Source organism: Fusarium keratoplasticum, chromosome 10, assembly GCF_025433545.1.
Source record: "Fusarium keratoplasticum isolate Fu6.1 chromosome 10, whole genome shotgun sequence".
Taxonomy (NCBI): domain Eukaryota; kingdom Fungi; phylum Ascomycota; class Sordariomycetes; order Hypocreales; family Nectriaceae; genus Fusarium; species Fusarium keratoplasticum.
In genome coordinates, this window is record NC_070538.1 from 517416 (window position 1) to 543205 (window position 25790).

A 25790-nucleotide genomic window follows, 5' to 3' on the forward strand; every position below is an offset into this window, starting at 1 on the left:
AATGATTTCACGAGTGTTGTCGTGTGGTACGGCCGGGATATAGAAGGGCGGAGAGAAGTATTCAACCCGCCAAGGTTCATAGACGCTTGTCAGTTAGGTCCCTGGCATTATTCAAGGGCTAAATCACCTAGTAAACCTGGTTCTACCAAGAATACGCATCCACCTCGAGCTCATAAACAACCTGGCCCTTCTTTGCCGCTGTAGTAACTGCAGCTCTCACGTCATCACAGAGTCCTCCTGGTCCACAAGCCACGACGCCTACTCTACTCCATCCAGCAGCTTCTTCTTCAGCCAAGATCTGGGAAATGTCAAGTCTCTCTCCCACCCTCACGTCTTTCTCTGCAATCTCACTCAAGACTCCATCTACCGCCTCGACCAGACAAGAAGCCGTCTCCTTGACGCTCCAGCAGAGTTTGATGTCGCGGTGGCGGGTTATCCAAGGGAGGAGACTGGTAATGCCGATACCTCCTCCAATGAGCAGCACGCGGTCACAGCGTAGGACTTCCTTGGTGGGAGTGTTGGGATACGGTCCGTCGAGAAGAGTGAGTAGGTTATCATGTGCCTTGAGATATTTGGTCATTCCTGTCGACTTCTTGATCAGGAGCGTTAGGCCAGCCGTCGAGTGAACGACCTTGGCAGCACAGGCTCGTTGTTTTGACCCGTTCTTCTCAGCGTCGACGTGATCGAGCGGAGCCACATGACCGTCTTGTTCCGAGTTGACACCACTGCCTGAATGTGAGAGCAGGGCAGTTGGCACCGCAGAGAAAGGGTGGTTCTCCCAAGGACGCAAGGGGTTCAGCGTCGGAAAATAGGCATACACATGGTTACCAGGCTCAGAAGCCCAGCGAATTCCAGGGACGTCAACGCGGATGTAGTCATTTCCAAGGTCAGTAACCTTGGAACGGCGTAGACCGGTCTTCAAGATGCGTCCCACTCGCACGAGGCGATCGAAGAACCACACGCCGCAAGCAATTTCCAACCAGACCTCATATCCCCAAATAAGGCCAATCCAGTACTTGATGTGGTACCAACATCCAACAATTACAAATACTGCAAGAAGGATGTGGGAGATGAGAAAAGCTTCGTAGGCGAAACGACGGACGTAAAGGCCGCTCGCAAACACCATTATCATGGTTGCCACAGTTGCCACTGCACCCCAGATCCAGTACTCCTTTTTTGCTTCGGCGGGATAGTACAGAGGTAGTGCGAGAAGAGTATGGAGGAGGGCTTGAAGGGCAAACATGCGGGCTACCCAGCGGTGCAGTAACATGTAGGTTGAGTGAGACCAGTTAGTCGTCCAGAGCAAAAAGTTGTTTCTGGATGAGAAGAGAATCAGGAGAGGAAGCAGGACGAATGCAAACACTCCTGTGCGGTAAAAGATGTAGGCGGTAATCTCCTTGGCCCGCGTGGCATACCAAGCATGGGGTTGTTGGGTCTTGTAATTGACTGCCGTCAGGATGAGGTTGAGGATGAAAAAGACCAGCACGTAAAGGCCTTGACCCATGGTGGGAGCATTGCCGAGGAGGTAAGGAAGCGGGCGGACATGGTATGTCCCTACAATAGTCTGGTAGACAAAGTATGGCTTCACCTTGTCGAGAAGACCAGACATGTAGGGAATGTAGCCAAGCCAAGTGAGGGCCATGGGAATGCCAAATCCAGCGACCAGGATAGTGATGCTGCACGAACAAGTTAGCAATGAAGAGTCTAATAGCTGTCCACAAACGTACCCAAAGCCTGCTTCCACAAGATTCTCACGATAGACTGCGGTGAGGGCATTATACTGAGCTAGGTAGACAGAGGGGTCAACGATGGAGGTTGTGTTGAGATACTCGTCAGTTGGTGTGAGTTGCTGCGTCAGCGACTTGGTAATTTTCTGCAGAGAAGTCGAATAGCTCCATTTGGGAGCAACAACGGGACTCTCTGTAGATTCCTTCTCCCAAAAACCCTCAATCTTGGAGACGGTGACGTGATACTCGGCGCACTCTGCCTTGATGCACCAAGCAAGGGTGGTGAGCCAAGGTATGTCACCAGCCCTGCACTCTGGCGAAGTCATGCCCGAACCATGGCTCATTCCGCTTGGCATATCACCGTGACTGGAGCACTCGAGCATCAAGCCGCTCAGCGACCGTAGACAGGCGTACGCACAGGGTGGCTCGTATGGGTAAATGCCATAGCCGACCAACCCACCGCCGCCAAGAACAGGCCGGGCCAACAGCCATGCAAGAGCAAGACGCTTCATGCTAGCGGATGGAGAGTGAGACAAAGAGACCCCTGTATTGCACGCGAGTGGAGTTTCAGGGGGATAAACGACTTGCAGGAGTAAAAATTGAGAGACCACAGACCAAGACGAGGCAGCGTAGACGCAGCATGTTTATAAAGAGCGAAAAATGGGTTCTTTTCGATGCTACAGAGCCTTCGATAAGGAGAAATATCAACAACGCGATTGGCTACCGGAATCTCGGCTCGACGATGGAACGATTCCAAAGAGTCAATATGAGCAAGTTTCCCCACGCGCGTTTAAAGCGCCACAGAAAAACTGGCGACAGCCTCGGCCTATCAGGCAACTTATAAGACAAGACGTTGCGTCCTTGGGGAGCATTAGAGGGAGTAGCTTTGGAGTCTGGACCGTAGACTGCAGCTCAGCCGATGTGTCGGTAAGAGGTGGTGGATCTTGTGAGTTGGTTCGCAGCATCAGCAACGATCGACGTTGTTATCTTGAGCCGCTAATACTGCAAGATCCCGGACTCTTTTGTGAGGTTATTTGGGAAGATTGCATGGGAACTGGAAATCTTGAATAGGATATGCAGCAAGGGTGTCTCTTAGCGTGACTCTGCCCTGTGCCTTGTCCTGGAGATGCATCTACAGGGAGTACAGCTGCTTGAGTGAACTCAATCTGTAGATCAGCTGCAAGTGAATAAGTCAGAGGTGATAAGATGGACACTTTTGAAAGCACCCCATCCGGGCCACAGGCTACTTAGCTCCAGACCCAACTTGGCATCAAATTCTAGACTGCCATCACCACCCTGCGATCAAACAGTCTCGACCTGATCCAAAGCCCCTCCCCGTAATACCTATCAAAGCCAGACATCCAAGCAAGCCCCTTGACCACTAAACAACCGCCAAGACTTTTACGTATCGCTATCCTCAAACCGCGCGGACCCTTTCCGCAGCCCAAGACATGTAGTCAAAGCCACAACTGCCTGAAGCGAATCGTTTTGCAATGCGAGCAACTTTGAGCATGTTACCAGGCATATCATGAGATGCAGTTAAAAAGAGCTGTTGGGAATATGTTGTCATGCTAACAACTCATCACACCATCTCTATTCTCGTCTCACTCACTGTGTTTACTCACTCAAGTCACTATCACCATGAAGTACACGGCCGCTCTCTTTGCCCTCCCTCTGGCATCTGCCTTTGGACTCTCACCTCGTCACGAAGGCCATGATCACGACAGCAGCAGCGAGCATAGCAATGACACCAGCGGAACTGGCCATGACCACTCCATGGCCCACGGGCAGTTCAACTTTACCCCCTCCGGTATTCCCTGGCCTACCTGCGCCCGAACCTGCTGCAACGCCAACTTCCAGTATTTCCCCAAGCCTGTGAACCACCCTCTCTGCGTTAGCCAGGCATTCTACGACAACGTCACAACCTGTGTGGCGACCAACTGCACAGAGTACGAGCAGGGCGCGTACGCTGTCGTTGCAGAGATTGAGTGTCCTCAGGCGGAAGACTACGAGGTCGACATTGACAAGGATGTCGTCGTTTCGGCTCTGAAGAAGGAGGGAGGAAACCCGCAGTCTTGCAGTGGCGTCAATAACGAGACGATTGAGTGCCAGAACGAAACTACTGAAGGTCGGGGGGCTTTGGCATATGGACAGGGCGATTTGTTGATCCCTACCTTTACGGTTGCTGGCCTGGCTATTTTGCTGAGCCTTGGTCTCTAGTCACGAAGCACGGAGGAAGCAAAACTAGGCTCTCAGTAAGGTGCCATAATCTGGAGTACTGCTGAATGTGCAAGGAATGGCTATGTTGGGAAGGCTTGACATATTGCAGCATAGCGGAGGTAGTCTCTGGCGACAAACAAAAGTAGATAGTATTATAACATTCTCAACATCATTTCATTGGCCTTCAGGGCCAGACTCAAAGATTCCATCACGCTTCAACGACATGTACAGCCATGTCATGTCGGGAATGGCGCCTGGCTCGTTGTACGAATATTGACGATGGAGGCTGTTGGAATAGTCTTGGTGACCAACAGTCGCATCACCTCCCTTGCCGTTAGTATGGATATACGAAATGGAGCAGAACCTAGGCTCATGCTCCATAAAGGTGACTCTGTAGTGGTCGGGTTCATCGTTGGCCGTGTTGGAGTCAGGATGGACTTTGAAATCGAAAATGGCGAGGCGAGCCGGCCCTTCCCCTAAAACCCGGTACGTGATGCCTTGTCCTGAACCTGGGATGATCGAGTTTCGGGTCCAGTAGATGGCGATGGACTTGTCTGCTAGATAGTCGCTGGGAAGCTCGCCGTGGTTTGTGGCGCCTGATCCGTCGCCTAGTGATATAACGCCGTTTACACTGATGTATATGACATTATTGGAAGCCGAGTACATGGTGACAGGGAATGGCAAGGTGATCTCTTTAAAGTCTTCTCGATGAGCGTTGAGAAAGTCATCATCACTGAAAATCGGGGTTGGTTCCTCTTCATATGATTGGGTGGTAAAGTCTGCGACGGGGAATGACGTCGTCGGGACCAAAGGCCAGTCAGTGGGCTCTGTCGGCGTTGTATCTGTCATTGGCAGCGTCTTTGTCGATGAAGACGGATCTGTAGGTGTAGATGTATCTTGGAAAGAGTTTGTAGAGATTGACGGGGGCTCAGGGATCGAAAGTTCTGTGGTTGCAGATTTTGTTGCAGAAACTGACTCAACGGGCGATACATCAATGGAGGAATATTCAGCGAGTGTGGAGGTTCTCAAAGGAGTATTTGTGAAAGATGAATCATCTCCGGAACTCGTTGCGGTCTTTTCTTCTGTGGATATCTCTGTAGAAGAGGAATACATAGGCGATGGTGTCTGAGAAACTGCAGGCCAAGTATCCTCGAGGACTGACGTTGAGTCTGACGATGTAGGTAATCTCTCGGTCGACGCCAGGTAATCCTGGGTTACCAATGTAGGAATATTCGAAGCATCTATTGACCCTGCATTACCTGTTGAAACCAAGGGGCCAGATGTCTCGACACCGCTGCTTAATCTGGTACCAGCCTTGGTAGAACCGGGAGGAACTCGGTCATCAATCTCCCCGTTCAGACATTGCTCGACTATGAAAGATGCTCATTAGCCACAGATGACGATGTTATGAATCTCGCAACGTACCACTGTAGATGATGAGCGAGACTGGCGCACAGTCTGCTGGCTCTCTTGAGAAGGTGATGTACACCTCTCCAGTGGTGGAATCTTGGCAAAAGCCCGCCTGACCATTCGGCAAAGAAGGATTAACGAATTGGAGGAGACCTTGAGCATTCTGGAAGGTGGTCGTTATGGAGCCATCTGGTGGAGTTCCCTGGCCACTGAATGACTTGTAGGCTTCGCCGCTGTAGTAGATGGGCAGACCGTTGTCGAAAAGCTGTCCCGAGACCAGGCTAAAGGCGGAGGCATCGGTGCAGGTGTTGGGGTTTACAGCGTTCTCGCCGCCTACAAAGCCACCGCGGGCTCTCTTTGATAGGTCTCGCTTTGAAGAGCCCGTGGAGGGAGTGATGGCAAAAATGAGGTTACCGTTGGCTGCGTCTGGGCCACTCGCAGCGGTGGAAGACAGGCTGTAGGTTCCCAAGTCTGATGGAAGCAAGGTATTCGTGCCCATAGATGGTGGGGGAGACAGGGAAGAATCTCTTGAATTTGGACCTTGCTGTCCTTGGGTAGATGAAGCTCCTGCCCAAGGATTTCCAGAGGAAGAGGGGATAAGTGATGTTTCGACCAAGGCCGGACCAGCTGTGTTGGTTGAAACGGGGGCCAGGTATGTTGACAGGTACGTAATGCACCAAGACACAGTAGTAGATTCGCCACCTTTCACAATGTCAGCAGCACTGATGATGTGAAAGATGCCCCCTAGCACCGCGGTGATAGAGGATGGCCTCATAGCGCCGTGTTGATTGATCGTAGATAATGAGGAAACAAATGAATACTAGCGCAAGTTATCGGGAACATTCTAGACGAGCCAACGCGGTACATTTGTAAAACCACTTGCTCAACCACTGCGACATGTTGTCTCTGCAGGGAGAAGCCAGTCATGCAGGGAGACTAGTCATCTCGGCAACGGTCTCAAGAAATGCTCAGCAGCGTTGCCTCAACGCCCTGGAACGAAAACGTATTTCCGAAATGAGACAATCTAGGCAGCATGAGTTTCAGCTGGCGCCCAGACGACCAAGCCCGGGGGACTGTCCGGAACGAAGAGGCTTTCCCAGACGAGCTTCAGCCCTATCGTCCGAGACAATTTTAATCAGACGTGGTTCGGTCGTCCAACGTGCGGCTGAGAAACATTGATTGTCAGCTAGCCACTCGGGAAGGGCAGAGGGCTTGGAATCTGTGGAATAGTTGGGGAGGCATCCCTTGAAAGCCACCTTGACCCCTGACATGGTGGCGACATGCCGGCATTTTTCAACTTTTATATCATCTGCGCTAGAGCACGTTTGTTAAATCCTCAAGATTTTCTCCAGTCCCTCCTTTGAATGATCATGCGTCTTGAGTCTGCTAGCCTGGCAGGTCTCCTGGCCGTCGCCAAGGCGCAATCGATCACTATTGATGGCGTCCTCTTCGCCTACCAAACGGCTACCATCACGGAGTGCTTTCCCATGGGCGGTAGTGGCCTTGACCCAACGCGTGGCCTCAGCATCGGCGGCAATGCACCCATAATTCACAGACCAGCAGTCACAGGCCAACCCATCATTGTCGAGGTTGACGCGCCAAGGTGTAACTCGTGCGGCTGTGACGCCTGTGCTCACACTGAGGTGTACACCTTCACGTGCGATGCTTTCTGCGATACTGGTCTCTGCAAACAGGCTTACGTTGTTACCGAGACGTATAGCGGCATGACAGCAAAGCCTACCTTGGCGCCGACCGATCTCCCCTTTGGCTTCACCTGCGACGTCCAGACTTGCACTACGTGTGGCCCTGAGCCGATTACTGCGACCATCACGTACCCTCTGACCGAGCGACTCTATATCAACAAGATGCCAGCTCCGACGGGCGTGCCTGGGGCGAAGAAGCCAGCTGCTTATTCTCCCCCCCAAGCGGGTGCCTTTGGGTTTCACTATGAGTCCGACTATGCATCTGGCGCAGACTCAACCGGTGTCGGCTCCTACTCTGGGTCCGACTCTGGTGGTTCCAGCCCCGATGCAGACTCGGACTCCAATGCCAACCCCAACGGTGGATACTCCGACTCTGGTTCCAACGCTGATTCTCACTCTCAACCAGAGTCTGGCCCTGGTTCTGGCTCTAGCCCCAGTTCCAACGACAACTCTCACTATGGCTCCAACTCTGACGCCTACCCCAATGCCAACTCGGACTCCGGTTACAAGGCTGGGTCTAACTCACACTCTGGGCCAGGATCTGGCTCTGATGCTGGATCACAACCCGGATCTCAACCTGGGTGGCAACCTGGACCAGGCGTTGGAAGCAATGCAAAGTCCAACACCAAGCAGAACACGGGTTCTGATTCTGCCTCTAACTACTCACCCGAACGTATGTGCCCTCTTAAACTCATTCTGACATGCAACAGTGCTAACTCAAGCAAAGTACCTCCTTCCGACGATCGACCCGTCTACGTCAGCTCGGCCAGCAAGTCAATAGTGATACTCACCCTGGGCTTCACTAGTTTAGTTTCCTTTACTTTCCTAGCTCTTATCTCGTTGTAATACACTCATTATTCTCTTTGTACTATCACTGGAGCCAATGTGTATACCTAATACACTCTGGTCGAGATTAACGTTGGGCTGTGGTCTAACGTCCGAATTCAGGCTGTGCAGAGACCTTGTGACTGCCGGTTTTGAATGGAGCAGTAAAAGCATTGTGGAATGAGCCATTGATGTGATGGGCCACGCCATGCTTAAAGAGAAAGGATGATATTGATCCAGAGAAGCTATGTTAAGATCTCGAACGTTTCGCTGTTTCTAGCGTTTGGTTCACGATGATATCAATCTTGTGTTAAAACCGTCTTCTTTGTTCTTGTGCCTGACTTTGCTTTTGTGGTTAGCTGCCCAGAAGAAACAAAAATGGCATGATACTGAATGTCCCTGCATTATGCGGCCCTGCAGCCACAGAGTCTTATCTACCACCACGTCCATGATGCGGCCAACTCGGACCGCCCACGCGTGTCTCATTGAGGACCTTTGTCGTGTCAACATGGATTAGCTTTTGCCGGAGCACTCTGATTAGCTCGTATATTCCCTGTTGAGAACCAACCAGTGCTACGCTGAATTCTCCGGTGTGTAAGTCGACAGCGAGCGTAAACAATTCCCCGTGCTGTGCCGTAACAAGGGGTCGAAAAAAAAAAACTTCTCAAAAAAGAAAAAAACGGACATGAGAGATACTGCGGAAATTTGCTCCTTTCCCATCCTCCCCAATGAGATGATCCGGCTCTCCCGGATTCCCTCGACTGGTTTCAACTCGTTTCGCGATCCCTGCTTTACTGCTCACTCTGGTGGGAGCGTGAACTTTTGACTGCATTAAAGCCTCATTGCCAGTCACTGACGGAAATCTAGCCGATTCTGCCGTCGCCAAGGCGATTGGCGGCATCTGGAAATAATCCATTACCAGATCTGAGCATTGTTGCCCCTGATGCTAGCAGCTTTTCTCTGTCTCTCTGTTGGTCAACCGTGGTATTCTTTGCATCTCAACTGGATTAGTCTACTAACCCATTTGTGACAATGCATGCTTTCATCCTCCAAGGCATAATCTGAGATTGACACACCACGTACGGTTTATATTCGGGCCGTTGCATTAATGTCTCGACATTTAATCGATACTGACCCCGTCGTCGTTGGACGTCAATTATGTCCAAGATCGAGCTTTATCATTCTTGAGTAAAGAACCTCGGCGTACAATTTCGCCATGCCAGGCGTCGCCAAAGAAGCCGTAGTGGTAAGCCCAACTACCCATTTCTAACTCTGGATTGTGATCAGCATACGCCTTGCTTAGATCATGACTCACTTGCTAACTACGACCAATCTCGCAGCCCATAGAGGCCATGCTCTTCAGCGTGTCGTCAGTTCTCGTCCTGGCCCGTTTATTTCTTCGTACCATCCGTCAAAAGCAGAACCTCACCATCAGCGATTGGCTTCTCGTCGCTTCTTTACTCGATGCCGCCGCCCTCTTTGGGACCGACACGGCCTCATACAACCTGGGGGGGATGGACGAATATGACCCCAACAAGCCGGAGCGGAGCACCGAGGACCAGATCACGCTGATGAAGGTCTCGTTCGCGGGCAACTACTTTTACGACACAGGCATCTACTTTCCGAAACTGGCCTTGCTGGCTCTATACTTCAAACTCATCCCGCAGACCATGCCAGTCTTGCGCAAGGTTCTCTACGGCGTGACGGCTTTGACGGGAGCTTTCATGGTGACTACTTGCTTCTTGGATACTTTTTGGTGCGGCTCCAAGGTGTCATTGAATTGGGAGATTGACAGCAGCTGCACAACGTTTGACTCCAAGGCGGTTTTCCGTATTGATTGGGGACTGAATTTCGTGTCTGATGTGTTGGGTGCGTTTGCATTTAATGGCTACTCAAACCTCTAGCTGACAAGATGATGATAGTGTTTGCCCTTCCTTTCCCTCTTCTCTTCGGTCTCCAGGTCAGCAAACGTTACATGGCTGGCTTGATTGCCATCTTCGCATCAGGGCTCATCACGGTCGGAGCAAGCATAGCCCGGTTTGCAACCGTCGATACTATTCACGCTTGGACCAATGTTTGTAAGTCGTCGTCCTCAATACCTGTCATCGGATTAACCAACACGAAACAGACGTGTTATCCATGACTGAGATGACGGCTGCCATTGTCGTGGTTTCTCTGCCCGCTCTCAAGTCTCTTCTCCACGGGCTTGGGCTACGCTCTTCGAAACAAGGGACCACACACACGGGGTCAGGCTACAACAAGCATTCGACGACAGTAACTGCATCAAGCCACTTTAACAAGTTGTCGAGCGGACGTGACAACGGGGAACTCTATGCCGCTACCGCGCGAGTGGCGGCGGCCCCTGAAGAAGACTCTGGCAGTGAGGTGGAGCTGACCAACCTCCGAGGTATCTACAAGTCGGCTCGCATAAGCGTGACTTATGAGCGGCGCAGCGACGTTGGCTGACAAGGGACGGGGCGGAACGGGAGGGGGAACATGTCGGGGATTTATTGTTGTTGGCGTGTGTGGATGCGCATTGAAACATGGGAACGACCCAACAACTCGTCTAAAAGGGGACTATTATTAAGAAAGAGAAAAGGGAAGCGTAAGAATATGAGCTAGACTTTGTATCATATATAACCAGACATGTATAGAGATTTCATCATCTTTCCGGTAGACGGAAATCCACCTCGATGAGCACTACTGTGCAAATGTCGAGTTTTCATTCCCTAAAGCCTCTGCAGCAAGGAGAACCGCAATCTTGTCAAAAGCAAGATCAGCGGGGGTCCCTTATTGGTGCATTAACACATCACTGCTTCCCTGCTTCACAAAATGCAAATGTCAAGACTTGCAGTGTCTCATCTTCCTCTGTCACCAAGGTCGCATTCGTTGGTGCTGGGGTTACGGTCGGGTTGCCATTATCTACGGAGATTCTCCCGCGGAACCGACCAATGATTCAGTCTCTTTCTGTCATTCTGGGTGGGTTCAAGGGAGGCAATACCACCTCAACCGTAGGCCCCCATGTCCGGTATGTCTCCGGGTTTCCCTTCAGTTAAATCCGCGATGCAATGACTTGGTAGAGAGGTGTTGGTTGTTGGTTGTTCGTCCCGCTTACGCCGTACACATGCAGCGGATAAAACCCATCCTTCCACCAGAGCCAGGGAGGAACCTGGATGTTGCAGATAATTTCTTTTCTGCTTAGCCGATGTTATTTTCGCCGAACGAACCCAGCGCTGTCGTAGTATCTAAACTAAAGCAAGCCTGCGACCCTGCACCAAAGTGGTCGTCGCTCTTCACTCTCTTTCACCATCGCCCACTTCCTCATCATCTAATTGAGAAGACAGCGGCCATTCACCATGGCATTTTTCATCGATGGTAAAGACTGCATGGTAAGTAAAATCTTGTTGGTTTTAGTCAGGCTTCACGGTCCATATACTCACAAGGCTATCTAGATCTCTGAATGGATCTTGTTGGCTGTCTCGTATGTCTTTGTCGGCTTGCGTATTTACGCCCGCCTCTTCCGCCAGCGAGAAAGACTATCATGGTCCGAAATCCTTCTCATTATTTCCGCACTCAACGCCCTCGCGCTCATCATCTGTGATACTTTGACTTTCCAACTTGGCGTCATGGATAGCTGGGAGCCGTCTGTCACGCTGTCCAAGGTAACATTACCTAGCAAGCAAACAGACTACGTTTGGATATGGCTCACACGATACCTCTAGATCTCCTTTGCTTCCAACTACTTCTACGATGTTGGTATGGGCTTCCCTAAGATGAGCATGCTGGCTTTCTACTGGGCTTACTTCCAACCCTCCACTGGCATAAGCTCTGTCATGCGCAAGTCGCTATACGGAATCACTGCCTTTGTCTGCCTGTCATACATGGCCATCCTTTGGGACGACACTTTCTTCTGCGGCAAGGACGTTTCTGTTCAGTGGTCTCAGGAGGATGGAGCCTGCAGTGTCTTCTATGCACCTGAGCCATTCATTCTCAATTTCACTCTGAACCTGGCCTGCTACATTGCCGGTAAGTTACAACGCCTCTCTCACTCCCCAGCAAATCTTATCATGCATCGACTAACGCGTCTTTAGTCTACGCTCTTCCTCTTATCTTGTTGATCCAAGGTGTCATCAAGCCCTCAACTGGTGTCACGGTCACCTTTGTCTTCGGTACCCTAACTATCTGTACCACTATTGTTCGATTCGTGACTCTTAAGGTCGGTACCGGACAGGAGAATCTTGTTTGTAAGTCATAACTACTCTTTCATGACGATATGTGATTATCTAATGACTACTTTGCAGACCCTCTCAGTATGCTTGAGATGGCACTAGCTAATATTGTTGTATCTCTGCCTGGCTTGAAGCCGCTTGTAAACCGCTCTTCTAAGTATGAGGCTACCAGTGTGGTGATAGAGACCAAGAATTAGGGAAAGTGTAAAAATGATGGAGTCTACGTGTTAGCAAGTACTAAATCTCGCTTGTTATTAGAGTAAATAGAGCTTACGTTAGACCAAGCGTATGTCTTCCACATCGGTGCGACTGTATCCATACTCCCAGTCGTACCACTCTGTATAGTAGTCGTAGCCCTCTCCGTACATTATGCCGTGTACATATGCCTCGCCCACGACCCGATACTTGCAACCCTCCACGTGGTGCAGAATAAAAGGCACCCTTGCCCCCATCAGGATCCATACTTCATCCTTGCTACTGGCATCTTGTCCAAGAGATTTGGGGCCCAGTCCGAATAACCCCGATTCTGTCATGAACAGATTCCGCCCCTCGGTAGCACTGCGCATGTTTTTCTCAAAGTTGCGAAGTTTCCTCCTCTCCAGGGGTGTGAGTCGTTGCATTGAGGGTCTCTTGTATCTTCCGCGAAGAGGGTCTTTGTCTCCTTGGGCCTCGTCCACTTGAGCGTGGAAGCACTCGCGAATATGTGTTGCGGTGGGGAGGAACTCTCGCTGGGATAGGGGACCATCGTCATCTTCTTCCTCATGCTCAGCTGGCTGTTTAAATTCTCGTTCAATTTTTCCTGTTAGATCTTCCAGGACCTTTTCAAGATCGGGAATCTCCAGTTCGTCGGGTAGTTGTTTTCCGTCATACATGGCCGACCAGAGAGCCAGGCGAGTGCAAAACGATTTCTCGATGAGTATCCGTGTCCACTGATCTTGCTCAAGCTTAACCCATTCTACGAGCAGATCGCGGGCCTCGAGGATGTCCGTCAAGATCCAGTTGCTGAAACCTATCCCGAGGTTGTCTCTTGACTCTAGACTACCATAGTCTTCTTCCATCTCCGTCAGATTGTCAATGACAAGCGTACGCCACAGAGCTTCTACCCGGGTTACTGCTCGCGACGGGCGTATATGAAGGTCACCGTTCATGAACCACGCCCTTGGTTTGATAGGGTAACGTGGTGGGCCACGAAGTGCCAGCCGTAAAGCCTGGATGACGGCGTCGTCGCCTAGTTGTGTTGACACCGCGACTTGGTCCACTTTGATGGCCTTGATGGCGAGAGTGTCATTAGGGTTGAAACGGAAACCAAAATCTTCGATATCTATTTCCGAACTTGTCCCGGCACAGAAGCGGTCATCATGTCCACCCTGGTCGAATGGGATCCGGCCCAGCCTGGCACTAAAGTCGGGCACCCAGCTGGGAAGGCCTTGTATCCTGGTGTCTGACGAGTCTTGCAGGTGGGATAGAACAGCGAGTATAGATCCCATGCGCTTGTTGATCATGGCCCTGGCTGCCTGGATAAAGACGTCTCGTACCTCGGCAGAGTAGTTTGGTACCAATCCAAGGTCATCCTCGGCAAGGTTCAGAAAGGCAAAGATCTTGTCTCGTGGGTCGGTGGCCTCAAGATCGCGGAAGTGAGAGAGAACAGACAGCAAGTGTAATGGTCGACGTTCGAATCTGAATCCATATACCTTTAACTCGTCGATATACTCGCGTATAACATCGTGATCAGCGAGGTTGATGGTCTCAGGGAGCTCAACGTGCCACCGATTGCTCATTGATGACTGATGACTCTGCTCTTCGCCATCTCGTAGATAAACCATGGGCATGCCCGCGTTGCAGAGCCCAAGGCGTGCACGGGTACGGTGACACCCCAGGATGAATGATAATGCGTCGCGTGGATTGACTTGTAGCTCCTTCATTGCGTTCGGTGATTGGGACGAGAACGAAACCAGCTTCTCCCAATGCTGAGTCTGATCAGACGTGGCTCGATCGGTGAGAAAGTTACGGCCAAGCTGGCACAACTCATAGTCAAGTCCAGTTTCCTCAAGGAATGCAATGACTGCCAACACAAAACTCATGTCAAAAACTGTTGGGCCGCATATCATGCGTATGTTGCGCGCAAAAACCACCTCTTGAGCGACCCAAGCCCTGCGGAACCACAATCGCTGGAAGAGGGCGAAAAGGGCAAACCAGTCCATCACAGTCATTCCCGGAACTGAAGAGAGCGTGACCTCTTCCTGCTCGGGATAGGACGAGTCTCGTGCACGGGAGCGGGTCGCGTCGAAATCTAGAATTGTACCCATCGCCAACAACGCCCGGTGTGAAAGCCGGTCGAGTTTGCCTACCCAGGCATACACCGAGCGCGCTGTTCTGTATAGCTGGCCCATGAGCTTGACTTGGGAGGCGCGTTCTGCCAAGTCGGCTTGGTTGATACAAAGGGCATCCGCCCAGACAGGAGGCCACTTCTTGTCAGAATCCTGGTCGTTGTCGCCGCCTGAAGCTTCATCAAGTTGTTTTCGAAGGTTCAACAGCGCTTCAAAACAAAGGAACAGGTTCTCCTCGATGGGGACCCGACTCCCACCAATTTCGACCTCTCTCGACGAGCGATTCTTCCAACGCAACTCCTCACGTGGGATGTAGTTGTATTTGGCGTAGAAATCAAGTTTTGCCCTATCGACCAGGCATATCGACTCGCCATTTGGTCCCATTGGAGAAGTGAAGTAGCTAAAAGGTAGCTGGTCTGCATGTTCTTTCAGTGTAAGGCCGGTTATATCTGGCATCGGGTCCTCATGAATCGTGATGGGATCGCCCCAAGTGTATGAGATGGCGGCAAACTCGAGATCCTCGTCGTTCAGATCAACCACGCTCATGGAGCATCGAATTACATCGTCTCGGGATTCGATGATATCCAAGAGTCTAATGGACGTCGGTGTGGGAAGGATATGGGAGTCGTACATCTTTAACGGTCTTACAGTCTACGTTGACGGTTTGGGGCGTATATTGAATAGACAATTGTGGTTAACATTGTACAGTAGAAGCGCGGGGGTGCTACCGTTATTTCTAAGGCTTAAAAGAAGTGATTTGGGGCACGCAAAGACAGTCAAGAGTAGGCTGCCCTGCTGCATAGCCGCTGGTGGCGCTTCTCATGAAACGCTGCCAAGACTCGAAACGCCTCGCCAACGCCGAGTTTGATTGACGGCGTTTGAATGATTGGTTGAATAAGTCCGGGGTTTTCAGCTTCTTCACTCTAATCTGTATTTGCCAGGGTGTCGACTACTCTGTATCTTGAGTGTGGATGCTAAAATGCCTCACTACACTTCAACCCATGCTTCATTCCGTCTCACGGCTTTTCGGAAGCCTATGCCCAGAGTATCAAGTATTACCTGGACCTGAATTGTATCAACCCTCAGCTGTGCGTGGTTTCCCCCCTGGTTAGACCGGATTTGTACTGCATCCAAAGTGAGCTTGCGACGAGGAGGACGGGGCCCTATCTGGTAATTTGTGATCTGTCAGGTAAAATAGGGCAAGTCAGATCGACTGCGCCGAGAATATAACGTATTACGATCGTATCAACCCTCATAACTCGTACTGCCACTCAAGGGCTTGCCTTGCCAAGGGGACGGAGAAGCCAGCCACAACAACAAGGAATATGCTTGTTACACAACATCAATACAGAGCCTCATCGTTGTGCATACTTGACTAATACTGTCTCAAAGCGCAGTCTCCTGGTTGGTTCCAGCACAGCCCCTTTCTGTAAGGGGTGCTGATTGTTGCTATAAGAGCGCCATCTTCCTCGTAGGAAAACAAAGCTCTTTCGACCCTTCTTCGTGCACTTCTATCAGGAGATTATGAAACAGCACCCCATCACACACAACCCCCCGCCACTCCAAAGCCAACACTCTTCAAGCACGACACGACCCAGTGTCTATTCTCATCTCAGCGCCCTAATTGGATCGTCTGATCTGATTATTTGCATCTTTTACCTTGCCTTTACGTTATGCCAGCACCTAGAAATTTTAGGAACTATCTCTTCGACAATCAGGACCCTCAAAAACAGCCCATCCGCCGCCAACCAGATCCTCGCCCACCAGATCCGAAGTGGATCGACATAGAGCTCATTCACACCTGGATTAGAGAGTGCGATGCCAAGCATAAAGATCACTGCCAAAGATCACGCCTGCCTAGTAAATCTCATCAAGGCCTACCCCGCTGGCTGATAAATTCCAGGACAAAACGCCTGGTGCCCTTCGACCCAGCCTGCCGATATGTCGCTCTCAGCTATGTCTGGGGAACAACGGACCGCCATGATCCCCAGCTTTTATTGGACAATCTACTTGCCTTTCAGGAAGTTGGCTCTCTTGAGGCCATGTGGGAACAGCTTCCCCGAACAATTCGGCATTCAATTGACTTTGTGAGACGAATCGGGGAAGAATATCTATGGGTCGATCGCCTCTGCATCGTCCAGGATGATGATGCGTCAAAGCAGGAGCAGATTCGCCACATGGCCTTCATCTACGGCAGCGCGTATTTTACGCTGGTAGCTGCGGCTGCTTACCGTGCCGCAGAAGGGTTGAGAGGAATTAAAGACGTCACGCCACCAATGGTTAGCGACCGCTGGTCAGCTGAAGGTCACTATGGTCTCGTTGCGGGCTCAGCGTGGAACTGCCGAGGCTGGACGCTGCAAGAACTCGTGTTTTCACAACGATCACTCTTTTTCCATGACAACGAGATTACTTGGGAGTGCCATTGTGCAGTGTGGCATGAACGCACGCCCCTGGAAGACTTGAGCATGAAAAACTGCCTCGGGACATACGCGCCAGATACTCGCGGTTTCCACTACTCCCCTTGGCCGAATTTGGAGGAGTTCTATCAATTGGCGGCCAGCTATAGTCGGAGACAACTAACTTTCCCAACGGATATCCTGCCAGCTTTCACCGGTATCACGACGGCCTTGACTCGTTCATTCCCTGGCGGCTTCCTATTTGGCCTCCCTGAAGTTGCGTTTGATGTTGCTCTCTTATGGAGAACAACAGGTGGAGCATCTTTCTGTCACCAGGTGGGCGCGGGACCTGTGCCTAGCTGGTCATGGATGTCTTGCCTTTACCTGGAGACATCGGCGGATTTGTCACCGTGGGCAAGCGCCTTCTCGTACTTGGATAGATCCGATTTACACGAGGATCGCCATCAAAGATACGGTTCCGCTTCTTGGACTCGGAAATCTCCTCCTGAAGGTCTTTTGGATGGCCTAGTAACCAAATCATTCTGTACCTGGTATGCCAAGGAGACTACAGGAAACAGGCGCATTTCGAATGACCTGGATGGGTTCAAAGGCTGCAGCCTTGACCCCGCGCTTGAGCTCCCTCCAGGCTGGCAAAAGGACGGGAATCTCTTCCATCATCCGTGCGACCCAGAACGGAGATTCAACTACCCGATTCCTCTTGTGATCGATGGAGAGGAGGGAGGGCTGATGAAAGAAACTCCATTTTTCATAACGTGTAAGACGGAGCGAGCGTGGTTTTTGAACATTCCTGTGTCATATGGGCTGGCCGTTGACAAGCTTGAAAGAGAAGGCATCATCAATCTCTACGACAGCAAAGAAACGTGGGTTGGGTGTCTCCATGTTCATACTCGAACTGTGCTGTGGCGGCTTCTGTGCAAAAGGGAAAAGTGCGAGTTGGCAGCGATATCTACAGGATCTATGGATTCGACTGCTGGTGGGTGGACTCGCCTTGATGAATATCAGGAGTTGAAGAATCAGAATAGGGAATCGTTCGAGTTCTACAATGTCTTGTTTGTTGAATGGAAGGATGGTGTTGCTCGCCGGCAGGGCATTGGCCGTGTTGACAAGTCAGCTTGGGAACTGCAATCTCGGGAGGAGCTTGAGTTGGTGTTGGGATGAAGCATGCACAAAAGCTACAGATATATTTTTTTGAAATGCTAGTCCGCGTCGTCAGTTCGATTTAACTCACCAGATTCCTCGGCGGTCGGAGAAGAGCGAAGGCAGAGGGTGGAGAAGGAAGCACGATATGGTTGGATTCCATCGTCGATCAGTAAGGGCCACCATGCGTCAAGAGAAGTACATGTAAACATGCTGCTGCCAATGACGCGGTCAGCGATGGAGGAAAATTAAGAAGATACTTTGTATTTAGCAGATTAGAGGCTGTGGCGAAAGGTAGCCCACTAATAGGGGGCAGAAGAAGTGATCGTGATTGGCCAGATTCAGTCCCCGAATTTGGCACTCACAAGGTTCCGGGTAGGCTGCAAAGACGGACTCGGCAGCCTGGCAGGTTCAGATGTTATTTCAAGTTCGGCATTTTGGATTCGTTTGATTTAAAATAAGATTTTGGCGCATTTGATTAATTTATTTGGCAGTTTATTTGATTGTATTAGACCCGTGGGCAACGCTGGTCATGGCCTGGCTCACGACCCACCACCAGTAATAGCCTATGTGGATGTTATCCGAGTTACTTGCTTGACCGTCACTTGAAAGATGAGTTGGCAATAGAACATAGAATAAGTCACAAAGAATATTTATCCAATATAACCAAACCCCGGGTACACCGCGAGGCTTCAAAGTCTTAACCTGTTGCATCGCCTTCCCCTCACTGAGGGTTGCCGGCTGGTGAAAGATTCACGTGCGAAGAACAGCATAAAAGAATAGTGAAACTAGCTGTCATCTTGTTCTTGTCCGACTTGCGATGGAGGAAAATCGAGAGTATCGAGGAAACTGAGTCTTCGCAGTGCTGCCCTAAGGACCTGCCAAGTGTGACATTCCCAAATTCTCACAGGCCTTTGTTTCCGTGTAAAGACGAGTGTATTGGATATGGTGTGTCTCGCTCACCAGGGACACAAGAGTGTCGAGGGCTAACTCAATAGTCAAGTCATAGAAGCACAGCGGAGGAGCACTAGGCACCGATCCGCAATGAGCTCAAGTGAAACATACGAGTGCCATCTCACATAGTTGTATAGTGATTAAAAACCGGGAGAAATCAAGGATGGCTTGAACTTGGCAAGTTATGGAAGAGCAAGGGACATCCATGGTTACTGGGTTGGGATGCATTTCATCGTTCCATGTTGTCTGCGCCCCAGATTATCCCACAAATAGCGGCAACTATACGAAACAGAATCCTCTAATGAAAAGATATTCCTTTCGCAATACTACCGCGTCACATTGCTTAGACTGGAAGATCATATCGTATTACCCTTCATTCAGGAAGGTGGTTATCCTTGTCGTTGGTATAATTGGCGCGTTTATTTCTATGCTTATTCCTAGAATAGCTTTCGGACGTATATGGTCCGGGGAAGACCATTTAGACTTTTGCTTCGTATTTGGTACCACTGTGATTGGTGCGATTTGTCTTTCTTTTCTTTGCTTCCCACCATTAGGATTAATAAGTATCCTTCCAGAAGTCAAGTATGATACTCGAAGCTCCTACGTGCTCGGACGACATGGACTGATATAAAAACTAGTGTCCTGCATCAACAATAACTGTTTGCCTATACCCAACGGCCTACAAAGTCGAATCATCTTACATCACTTTTTATCTCGCTACTCAGGTCCCGATGCGTTTGACAGCCTCTTTCTCGGCCATTCTGGCCTTGGCGCTAACCGTCAATGGCCTTGACTTGTCCGAAAGCCAAGATAGTGACTCTTCTGTCTGGCCAGCTCAAGAGGCTCGCTCTCACGAGACTCGCGACAATCAGGTTTGGAATCGACCCGAGAAGCGTCAATCCGGTTGGAATCCGCCATCAAACTTGGTGACGCCGCTGAAACAAGTCTGGGATCATTGCAAGGCCACATATTCTAATGGTCTCTTTGGATTCCGCAACTACGGCTGGGATCAGATAAGAGCCACTTCGGGGTATGCATCATCTCCCTCCGTCGTGCATTGTCGGTATATGGGAGCGGCTAACCAATATATAAGATCTATCAACGTTTGCGTCCGATGGGAGTCCAACACACCGGTCACCGAAGCCCAGCGCAAGCAGATCGCTACTGTTTACAACCAGCAGTATCAGAAATGGTTCCAGTGGGTGTATGGATTTGACGGATTTCCGTATTCCAACATCAAGGTCAACGTTGTGGGTTGGGCTGTTCGCGACCGATCTTTGCTCCAGGGATCAACATCGGGTATTGATGTCTACACTGACAGAGATGGCGAGGGTGCTCCGCAATGCGCTCCGGCTTGTGGACGCTTTTTCCACCAGAACGGGGACTACAGCCAGTGCCCTGGAGGTGCTTCTCGTCACTATGATCAGTCTTTGTGGCTCACTGATGGCTTTGGCGGTGGTGCTGGCGGTGATTGGGGCCAGAGGATGGGTCGAGAGTATTTCATGAACAGCATCGGCCTCTCAGACATCCAGATCCTACTTCACGAGATGGGCCATACCTTTGGCTTAGATGATTTCTACGGTTTGTCTCTGATATCAAATTTCACGAACTGAATTGCTGACTTTGATCCTAGACTGGACTCCCTCTGGTGTTAGTAACTTTATCATGCTGGCTGGTAGCTCTGGCAAAATTACTGATTTTGACGGCTGGATGCTGCGTAACTGGTGGTACGAGTTGAAGAGAAACCGTGGGTGGTGAGCGGAACAACTCAGTTAAGTTTATCCTTCATCGGTCATGTTGCTTTTTGGTATGGAATGGGTAATATGTATGCGTTGATCCATGAATTGCGCCAGTTATGCGGCATTTGATTCTTGTTTATACATTATTTTAGATAGACTTGCCAGTCTCTACCTCGCAAAAAGAGCAGTGTGCGGCCGGGGAACCGAACTATGTGGAGTTGACTTATATCACTCCAGATGTCTAAAAAATATATTTTGTGTTGAGTTTAAATGAGTTAAAGTGCCGTCGCTCCAATGGAGGGTTCTTACATGTCCAGTGCATGTCTTCGGTCACTCGGCATCGCAATGCTCACTTCGTTGCGAACATTGAGTTTGAAATTTCTATGTCTAGGTTTTTGGGTCATACGGCATTGGGTCTTAATGCCGTCAACCCTGCTATAGCATAGGCTGTCTCTTTCACAGAAATCTATACATCCGTGTTCGGGAATCAAAAGGTTGCCATCCTCTAAAATGGGGTCTCCCCACGAATCTCTCCACGACAGGGGCTGGCGCTTCGCATTTCCCTTTCCTCCATTTAGAGGGGGCATGATCGACCAAACGGGCCTTTACCCCAGTTTCAACATGGTCGGCAGTTGACGTCGGATTCGAATTTTACGTAGTAAGTCGAAAAGGCCCGATTTGTGGGGTTGTTAGTCGCGGGGAATGCACCCTTTGCGGAGATCAACAACGGTTCTGAGGTCATGGGATCGGTTAAACCATGGGGCCCCAAACCACTTCGCCGATGAGAACAACCCATATTGTAACGAATGATTGCGGGACCTCGGATGGTTAATATCACCGAGCGGGATGATAGAGCCGATGGAGGAGGAGGCATGGCCCGATATATAAATCTAGTTAGTAGTCGTACTGTCGTCCAGGTTCCGGGATGCAGCCACGGGACTGATCAGACACTGTTTTCTACTTTTACTTCCTCTCATGTGAGCTACGGTCTCAATATGATTCCTTTGGTTCTCTTTGGACTTTTCGGGCAAGCAATCTCCTTGCCCGCGAGACTTTCACCGACCGTCTCAGTCAAGAACGGCACCTACGCTGGTGTTTATAGTCCGCAGTATGACCAAGATTTCTTCCTTGGCATGCCCTATGCTCAGGTTAGATATTGTCTTTAACACTCGGTCACCATGCTGACTTCTTCTTAGCCGCCCGAGAGATTCACGTTGGCTAAAGAACTGGACACGGCGTGGAATGGAACTAACCAAGCTGTCGAGTACCCGTCCCACTGCTTTGGCTATGGCTCCGATCAGATCGGATACGCCCAGTCCGAGGACTGCCTCTATCTGAATGTCGTGCGACCTGCTGGCATAAAAGATACCTCCAACCTCCCTGTTGCCGTCTGGATCCACGGAGGAGGTTTGTTCATGGGCGGCTCTGCTGACCGGAGGTACAATCTGTCATTTATCGTGGAGCGCAGCGTCGAGATGAAGACTCCCGTCATCGGCGTAAGCATCAACTATCGCCTTTCTGCTCTCGGCTTCCCTTGCGGTAAGGAGGCCTTGGACGAGGGGATTACCAACCTTGGGTTCCGAGACCAACGTCTCGCCCTGCGGTGGGTTAATGAAAACATTGGAGCTTTTGGTGGCTCTCCCGACAAGGTTACAATTTTTGGTGAAAGCTCGGGCGCTGAGAGTGTCTCTGCTCAGGTCTTTGCATATAATGGTGAGTAAGATGTTTATTGAATAAGCCATTTCTAACAGAAATAGGACGCGGGGATGGTCTGTTCCGAGGTGCCATCGCTCAGTCTGGTTTCGGCGGCGCCATCGGCAGATTCCCAGGGGGCTTCAATGCGACCGCCGACATGCAGGGTGTATATGATGCTCTGGTCGGTAACGTCACTTCGTGTGCGGACTTGGTTGGGAAGCCAGAGTCTCTAGAGTGCCTACGAAAAGTACCCTTCGAAGAGATCAACCATGCGTTGAACGTGAGCAGTGTTGGACCATGGCCTCCAGTGCTGGACCATGACTTCATTGCCGACTATCCGGCAAATCAGGTCGCCAATGGAGATTTCCCCAAGATCCCGATACTTGTTGGTGCCAACTCAGATGAAGGATCCGCCTTTGGTTCGGGCAAGGGACCCAACGGTGGCGGAGTCAACACAGACGATGAGATGCGGGATGCAATCGAAAGCATAACCCCTGCTGACGCAGAAGTCCACTCTGGTAAGTCTGTTGATGAGTTGGTTGATGAACTCATGGCCCTCTACCCCAACGATCAGCGAGTGGGCATCCCGTCTCTAGAGACCTGGCCCCATGTCATTGAGCCGGGGGACACCTTTGCGCAACAACTTGGAGCCCAGTATCGACGAACGGGCGCTCTGTTCGGCGACTTCTCCATGCAGTATCAGAGACGTCGTGCCAACAAGGCCTGGGCAAAACACGGCCTTCCGAGCTACACATATCGCTTCAACGTCACCGTAAATGGTTTGCCACCGTTCACTGGCGCAACACACTTCCAAGAGGTAAGCTATCGACCACAATAGTATCATCCCTGTGCATGAGCTGACAGCTGACCGGTTAGGTTGCCTTTGTTTTCAACAACATCAACGGAGACGGATACAGCACGAACCCATTTGGTGGGAACGGGACATACCCGGAAAAGGCCAAGGCGCTGGCCAAGGCGATGTCCTCTTCGTGGATCAGTTTCTTTGCCAACCTCGATCCCAACGGAAGCCATGACTTGGGTCTTCCAGATGGCCAAGACTGGCCAGTTTACTCTACTTCATCGGATGTTCCTGATGGGGACGGTATTGTCTTTGATGTAAATAGAAACCATATTGAAGTCGATGATTGGAGAGCAGGAGGAATGGACTGGATGAACGAACATGGTTTGACGGTCTTTGGGAATTAAGAGACGGAAGGCATTGAATCTGCTCAGATAAAATAAAGCACCAATAAGACTGGGATGCTCCCCTCCCTCCTTCTGTGACCCTGGATAGTAAGCGCTCAATCCAGACGGCACTGCCATCCCTATCACAATGACAATTTTGGTTGGTGAATTTCAAGGGTATCCTCATTATTGCCGCGATAAATAAAGTAAAAAGACAATGCGCAACCCAGGCTGAACTACTGTCCGTGTCCTCTTCAAGCATCCAGTGCTGCCAGCTCCTGCTCGACCTTGTCCCACAAGCCTTGTACCCGATATCCGCAGAGCCAAGTGTTCTCATGTGAGTCTTTTCCAACAACAATGAAGCCTTCAGGGAACTGGAAAGGAACTTGACAATGAGCGATGTACGACGCGTATAGCGGCTCGTCCCTGGGCGTGACCGCCGCCGCCGAGAAGTCGGCTCCGTAAAGATCAGCCTTGGTCCAGTTGGAATATGAGATCTGGTATGTATTTCCAGTTCCGAAAAAGACCGGCAGAGGAGCAATCGAGTCTCGTACCAAGGCTTGGTATGCTTCGACTTGGGCGCGGGTGCCCTGCTCATTGAGCGCTGTGCGCATCTGCGACGCGATGCTGCTAACTGGCTCCCGTTTAAAGTTCATTGCTGGGAGTAGCAGGTTGGTAAAGCCAAAGCAGTTGGAGACATATGGGTTGCCTGGAGGTAGAAGGTCCTTCTCGAGGGCCTTGCGCAGCGACATGGCAAGTTGTACGGTGACAGGACGGTCAGAGTCTGGAGGGAGATGGGACAGGGCGATGCGCGTCCACCAGGCGACGAGGACATCATTGTCTGTGAGGAAGGGGTTTTGAACGCCAGCAGCAGAGAGCTCTTCGAGGGCAGTAGTGCGAAGTTTGTCAAGGTACGCGCCAGGGATACAGACCATTCGGCACTCCTTCTTACCGAACGCCAAGCTGTATCCATTCTTGAAGGCATATGTGAGTAGAGAACCAGTGTTCATGCGCTGGTCAGCCAACTTGTGAGCTTCCTTGGGATGCTTTCCCAGCTCCTCGAGAGGGTCAGTATCGAAGCCCTGCTGGGCGGGGACTTCTTTTCCCTGCATCGTGAGGACCCAACCTCCCACCAATGCCTTCATGCCCAGGGCATCGCAGGCAATGTGTAACCAGTGCAGCGTGACAAGAGTGGCATCCTTGAGGGAGACGACGTGCAATCCGAGTATGGGCCGGTCAGAGTAGAGGTAATCGTCGATCGAAGTTGGACAGCCCGGCCCGCAGGCGAGATCGATACACTCATCGGGATCACCGACCACAGCGGGACGCGAAGATGGCTTGGGGAGGCGGCAAGCGAGAGGGTGATCGGCCTTTGTCACCCCACTGTAGTCAACCCTGGTGAAGCCGACGGCAGGACGTTGCGAGGTGAACTCCTCAGGAACATGATACTCGAGACCACCTTGGTCCTACATGTAGCAACGTTAGGTCCAGGGCACATTGAACGAGAAGAAAAGGCAACAGCGTCACTCACGTTCTTCCTCAACCTTCCTCCCAGCTTCCGCCAAGTGTCCTGAGAGACCAGGGCCTCAAGACTACTACGGAGCATCTCTGGATCAAGAACATCATCAAACACCTTGAGATTGTACAATGCGATTCTCCGATAGAGGGGGCTGTCGTCCCAGAAGTGCAGCGGGATAACTTTGTCAGTCGGTACGCGGGCCGGAGCCGCGGGGCCCTTGAAGAACGACATTTGGGACTCTTGAGACGGCAGATGGAGAGCAAAAAGCACATGCAGAGGAGAGAAATGAGTGAAAGCAGACCTGGGAACGGGACTGGTAATGTAACAAAAACACGCCTCGCAGCATCAGCTATACGATAGCGTCCGTCTAACAGCCGTCCCCTAGACGAGTCCATTACCCCTTTTAGAAGCCGAAGGAGAATGCGTAAAAGAACTAATGAAACCCCGGTTCTTTAACACGGTTACAATGCCCTTGCCCCGGTGCTGAACCCAGTTTCTGCGTTGCCGTGAAAATGGGTCGAAGATAAAGGGCCCATACAAGGCGTGGGTGCAACGCTAGACGGACAGGAAGCTCGGCTGTTGGTCGTCGGTTTCAAGTTTTGCGCCGGACCGCGTGCTTTGGATAGATAATATCGTGAGAGAGTCATGAAGTGCTGTTTCAGTGAGGGATATTGTCTGAGTATGGTGGTTGTGGAGATGAGGC

At 50.9% G+C, this 25790-nt stretch overlaps 10 protein-coding genes across 10 annotated transcripts; 6 read left to right on the top strand and 4 right to left on the bottom strand.

Moving 5' to 3' along the window:
* Positions 1–142: 142 nt before the first annotated feature.
* NCS57_01201900 (Ferric oxidoreductase domain-containing protein) lies at positions 143–2239 on the bottom strand (the record flags this gene model as incomplete). Its single annotated transcript, XM_053061702.1, has 2 exons — positions 143–1676; positions 1728–2239. 2 exons carry the CDS (start codon positions 2237–2239, stop codon positions 143–145), a joined length of 2046 nt encoding a protein of 681 aa, XP_052908230.1.
* A 1129-nt stretch (positions 2240–3368) lies between these two features.
* Positions 3369–3947, top strand: NCS57_01202000 (uncharacterized protein; the record flags this gene model as incomplete). The annotated part of the gene is made up of 1 exon (XM_053061703.1): positions 3369–3947. The coding sequence occupies one exon, from the start codon at positions 3369–3371 to the stop codon at positions 3945–3947; it is 579 nt and encodes a 192-aa protein (XP_052908231.1).
* Positions 3948–4121: 174 nt separating this feature from the next.
* On the bottom strand, positions 4122–5856 carry NCS57_01202100 (uncharacterized protein; the record flags this gene model as incomplete). The annotated part of the gene is made up of 2 exons (XM_053061704.1): positions 4122–5317; positions 5373–5856. 2 exons carry the CDS (start codon positions 5854–5856, stop codon positions 4122–4124), a joined length of 1680 nt encoding a protein of 559 aa, XP_052908232.1.
* Positions 5857–6727: 871 nt separating this feature from the next.
* Positions 6728–7906, top strand: NCS57_01202200 (uncharacterized protein; the record flags this gene model as incomplete). Its single annotated transcript, XM_053061705.1, has 2 exons — positions 6728–7733; positions 7788–7906. 2 exons carry the CDS (start codon positions 6728–6730, stop codon positions 7904–7906), a joined length of 1125 nt encoding a protein of 374 aa, XP_052908233.1.
* A 1195-nt stretch (positions 7907–9101) lies between these two features.
* NCS57_01202300 (uncharacterized protein) lies at positions 9102–10351 on the top strand (the record flags this gene model as incomplete). The annotated part of the gene is made up of 4 exons (XM_053061706.1): positions 9102–9131; positions 9226–9754; positions 9808–9963; positions 10014–10351. 4 exons carry the CDS (start codon positions 9102–9104, stop codon positions 10349–10351), a joined length of 1053 nt encoding a protein of 350 aa, XP_052908234.1.
* An 890-nt stretch (positions 10352–11241) lies between these two features.
* Positions 11242–12311, top strand: NCS57_01202400 (uncharacterized protein; the record flags this gene model as incomplete). Its single annotated transcript, XM_053061707.1, has 5 exons — positions 11242–11274; positions 11338–11547; positions 11608–11911; positions 11977–12129; positions 12187–12311. The coding sequence occupies 5 exons, from the start codon at positions 11242–11244 to the stop codon at positions 12309–12311; spliced, it is 825 nt and encodes a 274-aa protein (XP_052908235.1).
* Positions 12312–12389: 78 nt separating this feature from the next.
* NCS57_01202500 (HET domain-containing protein) lies at positions 12390–15074 on the bottom strand (the record flags this gene model as incomplete). The annotated part of the gene is made up of 1 exon (XM_053061708.1): positions 12390–15074. One exon carries the CDS (start codon positions 15072–15074, stop codon positions 12390–12392), a length of 2685 nt encoding a protein of 894 aa, XP_052908236.1.
* Positions 15075–19680: 4606 nt separating this feature from the next.
* Positions 19681–20707, top strand: NCS57_01202600 (uncharacterized protein; the record flags this gene model as incomplete). Its single annotated transcript, XM_053061709.1, has 3 exons — positions 19681–19979; positions 20043–20530; positions 20583–20707. The coding sequence occupies 3 exons, from the start codon at positions 19681–19683 to the stop codon at positions 20705–20707; spliced, it is 912 nt and encodes a 303-aa protein (XP_052908237.1).
* A 976-nt stretch (positions 20708–21683) lies between these two features.
* NCS57_01202700 (Carboxylic ester hydrolase) lies at positions 21684–23589 on the top strand (the record flags this gene model as incomplete). The annotated part of the gene is made up of 4 exons (XM_053061710.1): positions 21684–21836; positions 21885–22401; positions 22446–23200; positions 23260–23589. 4 exons carry the CDS (start codon positions 21684–21686, stop codon positions 23587–23589), a joined length of 1755 nt encoding a protein of 584 aa, XP_052908238.1.
* A 233-nt stretch (positions 23590–23822) lies between these two features.
* Positions 23823–25318, bottom strand: NCS57_01202800 (uncharacterized protein; the record flags this gene model as incomplete). Its single annotated transcript, XM_053061711.1, has 2 exons — positions 23823–25034; positions 25100–25318. 2 exons carry the CDS (start codon positions 25316–25318, stop codon positions 23823–23825), a joined length of 1431 nt encoding a protein of 476 aa, XP_052908239.1.
* Between the last annotated feature and the right edge of the window lie 472 nt (positions 25319–25790).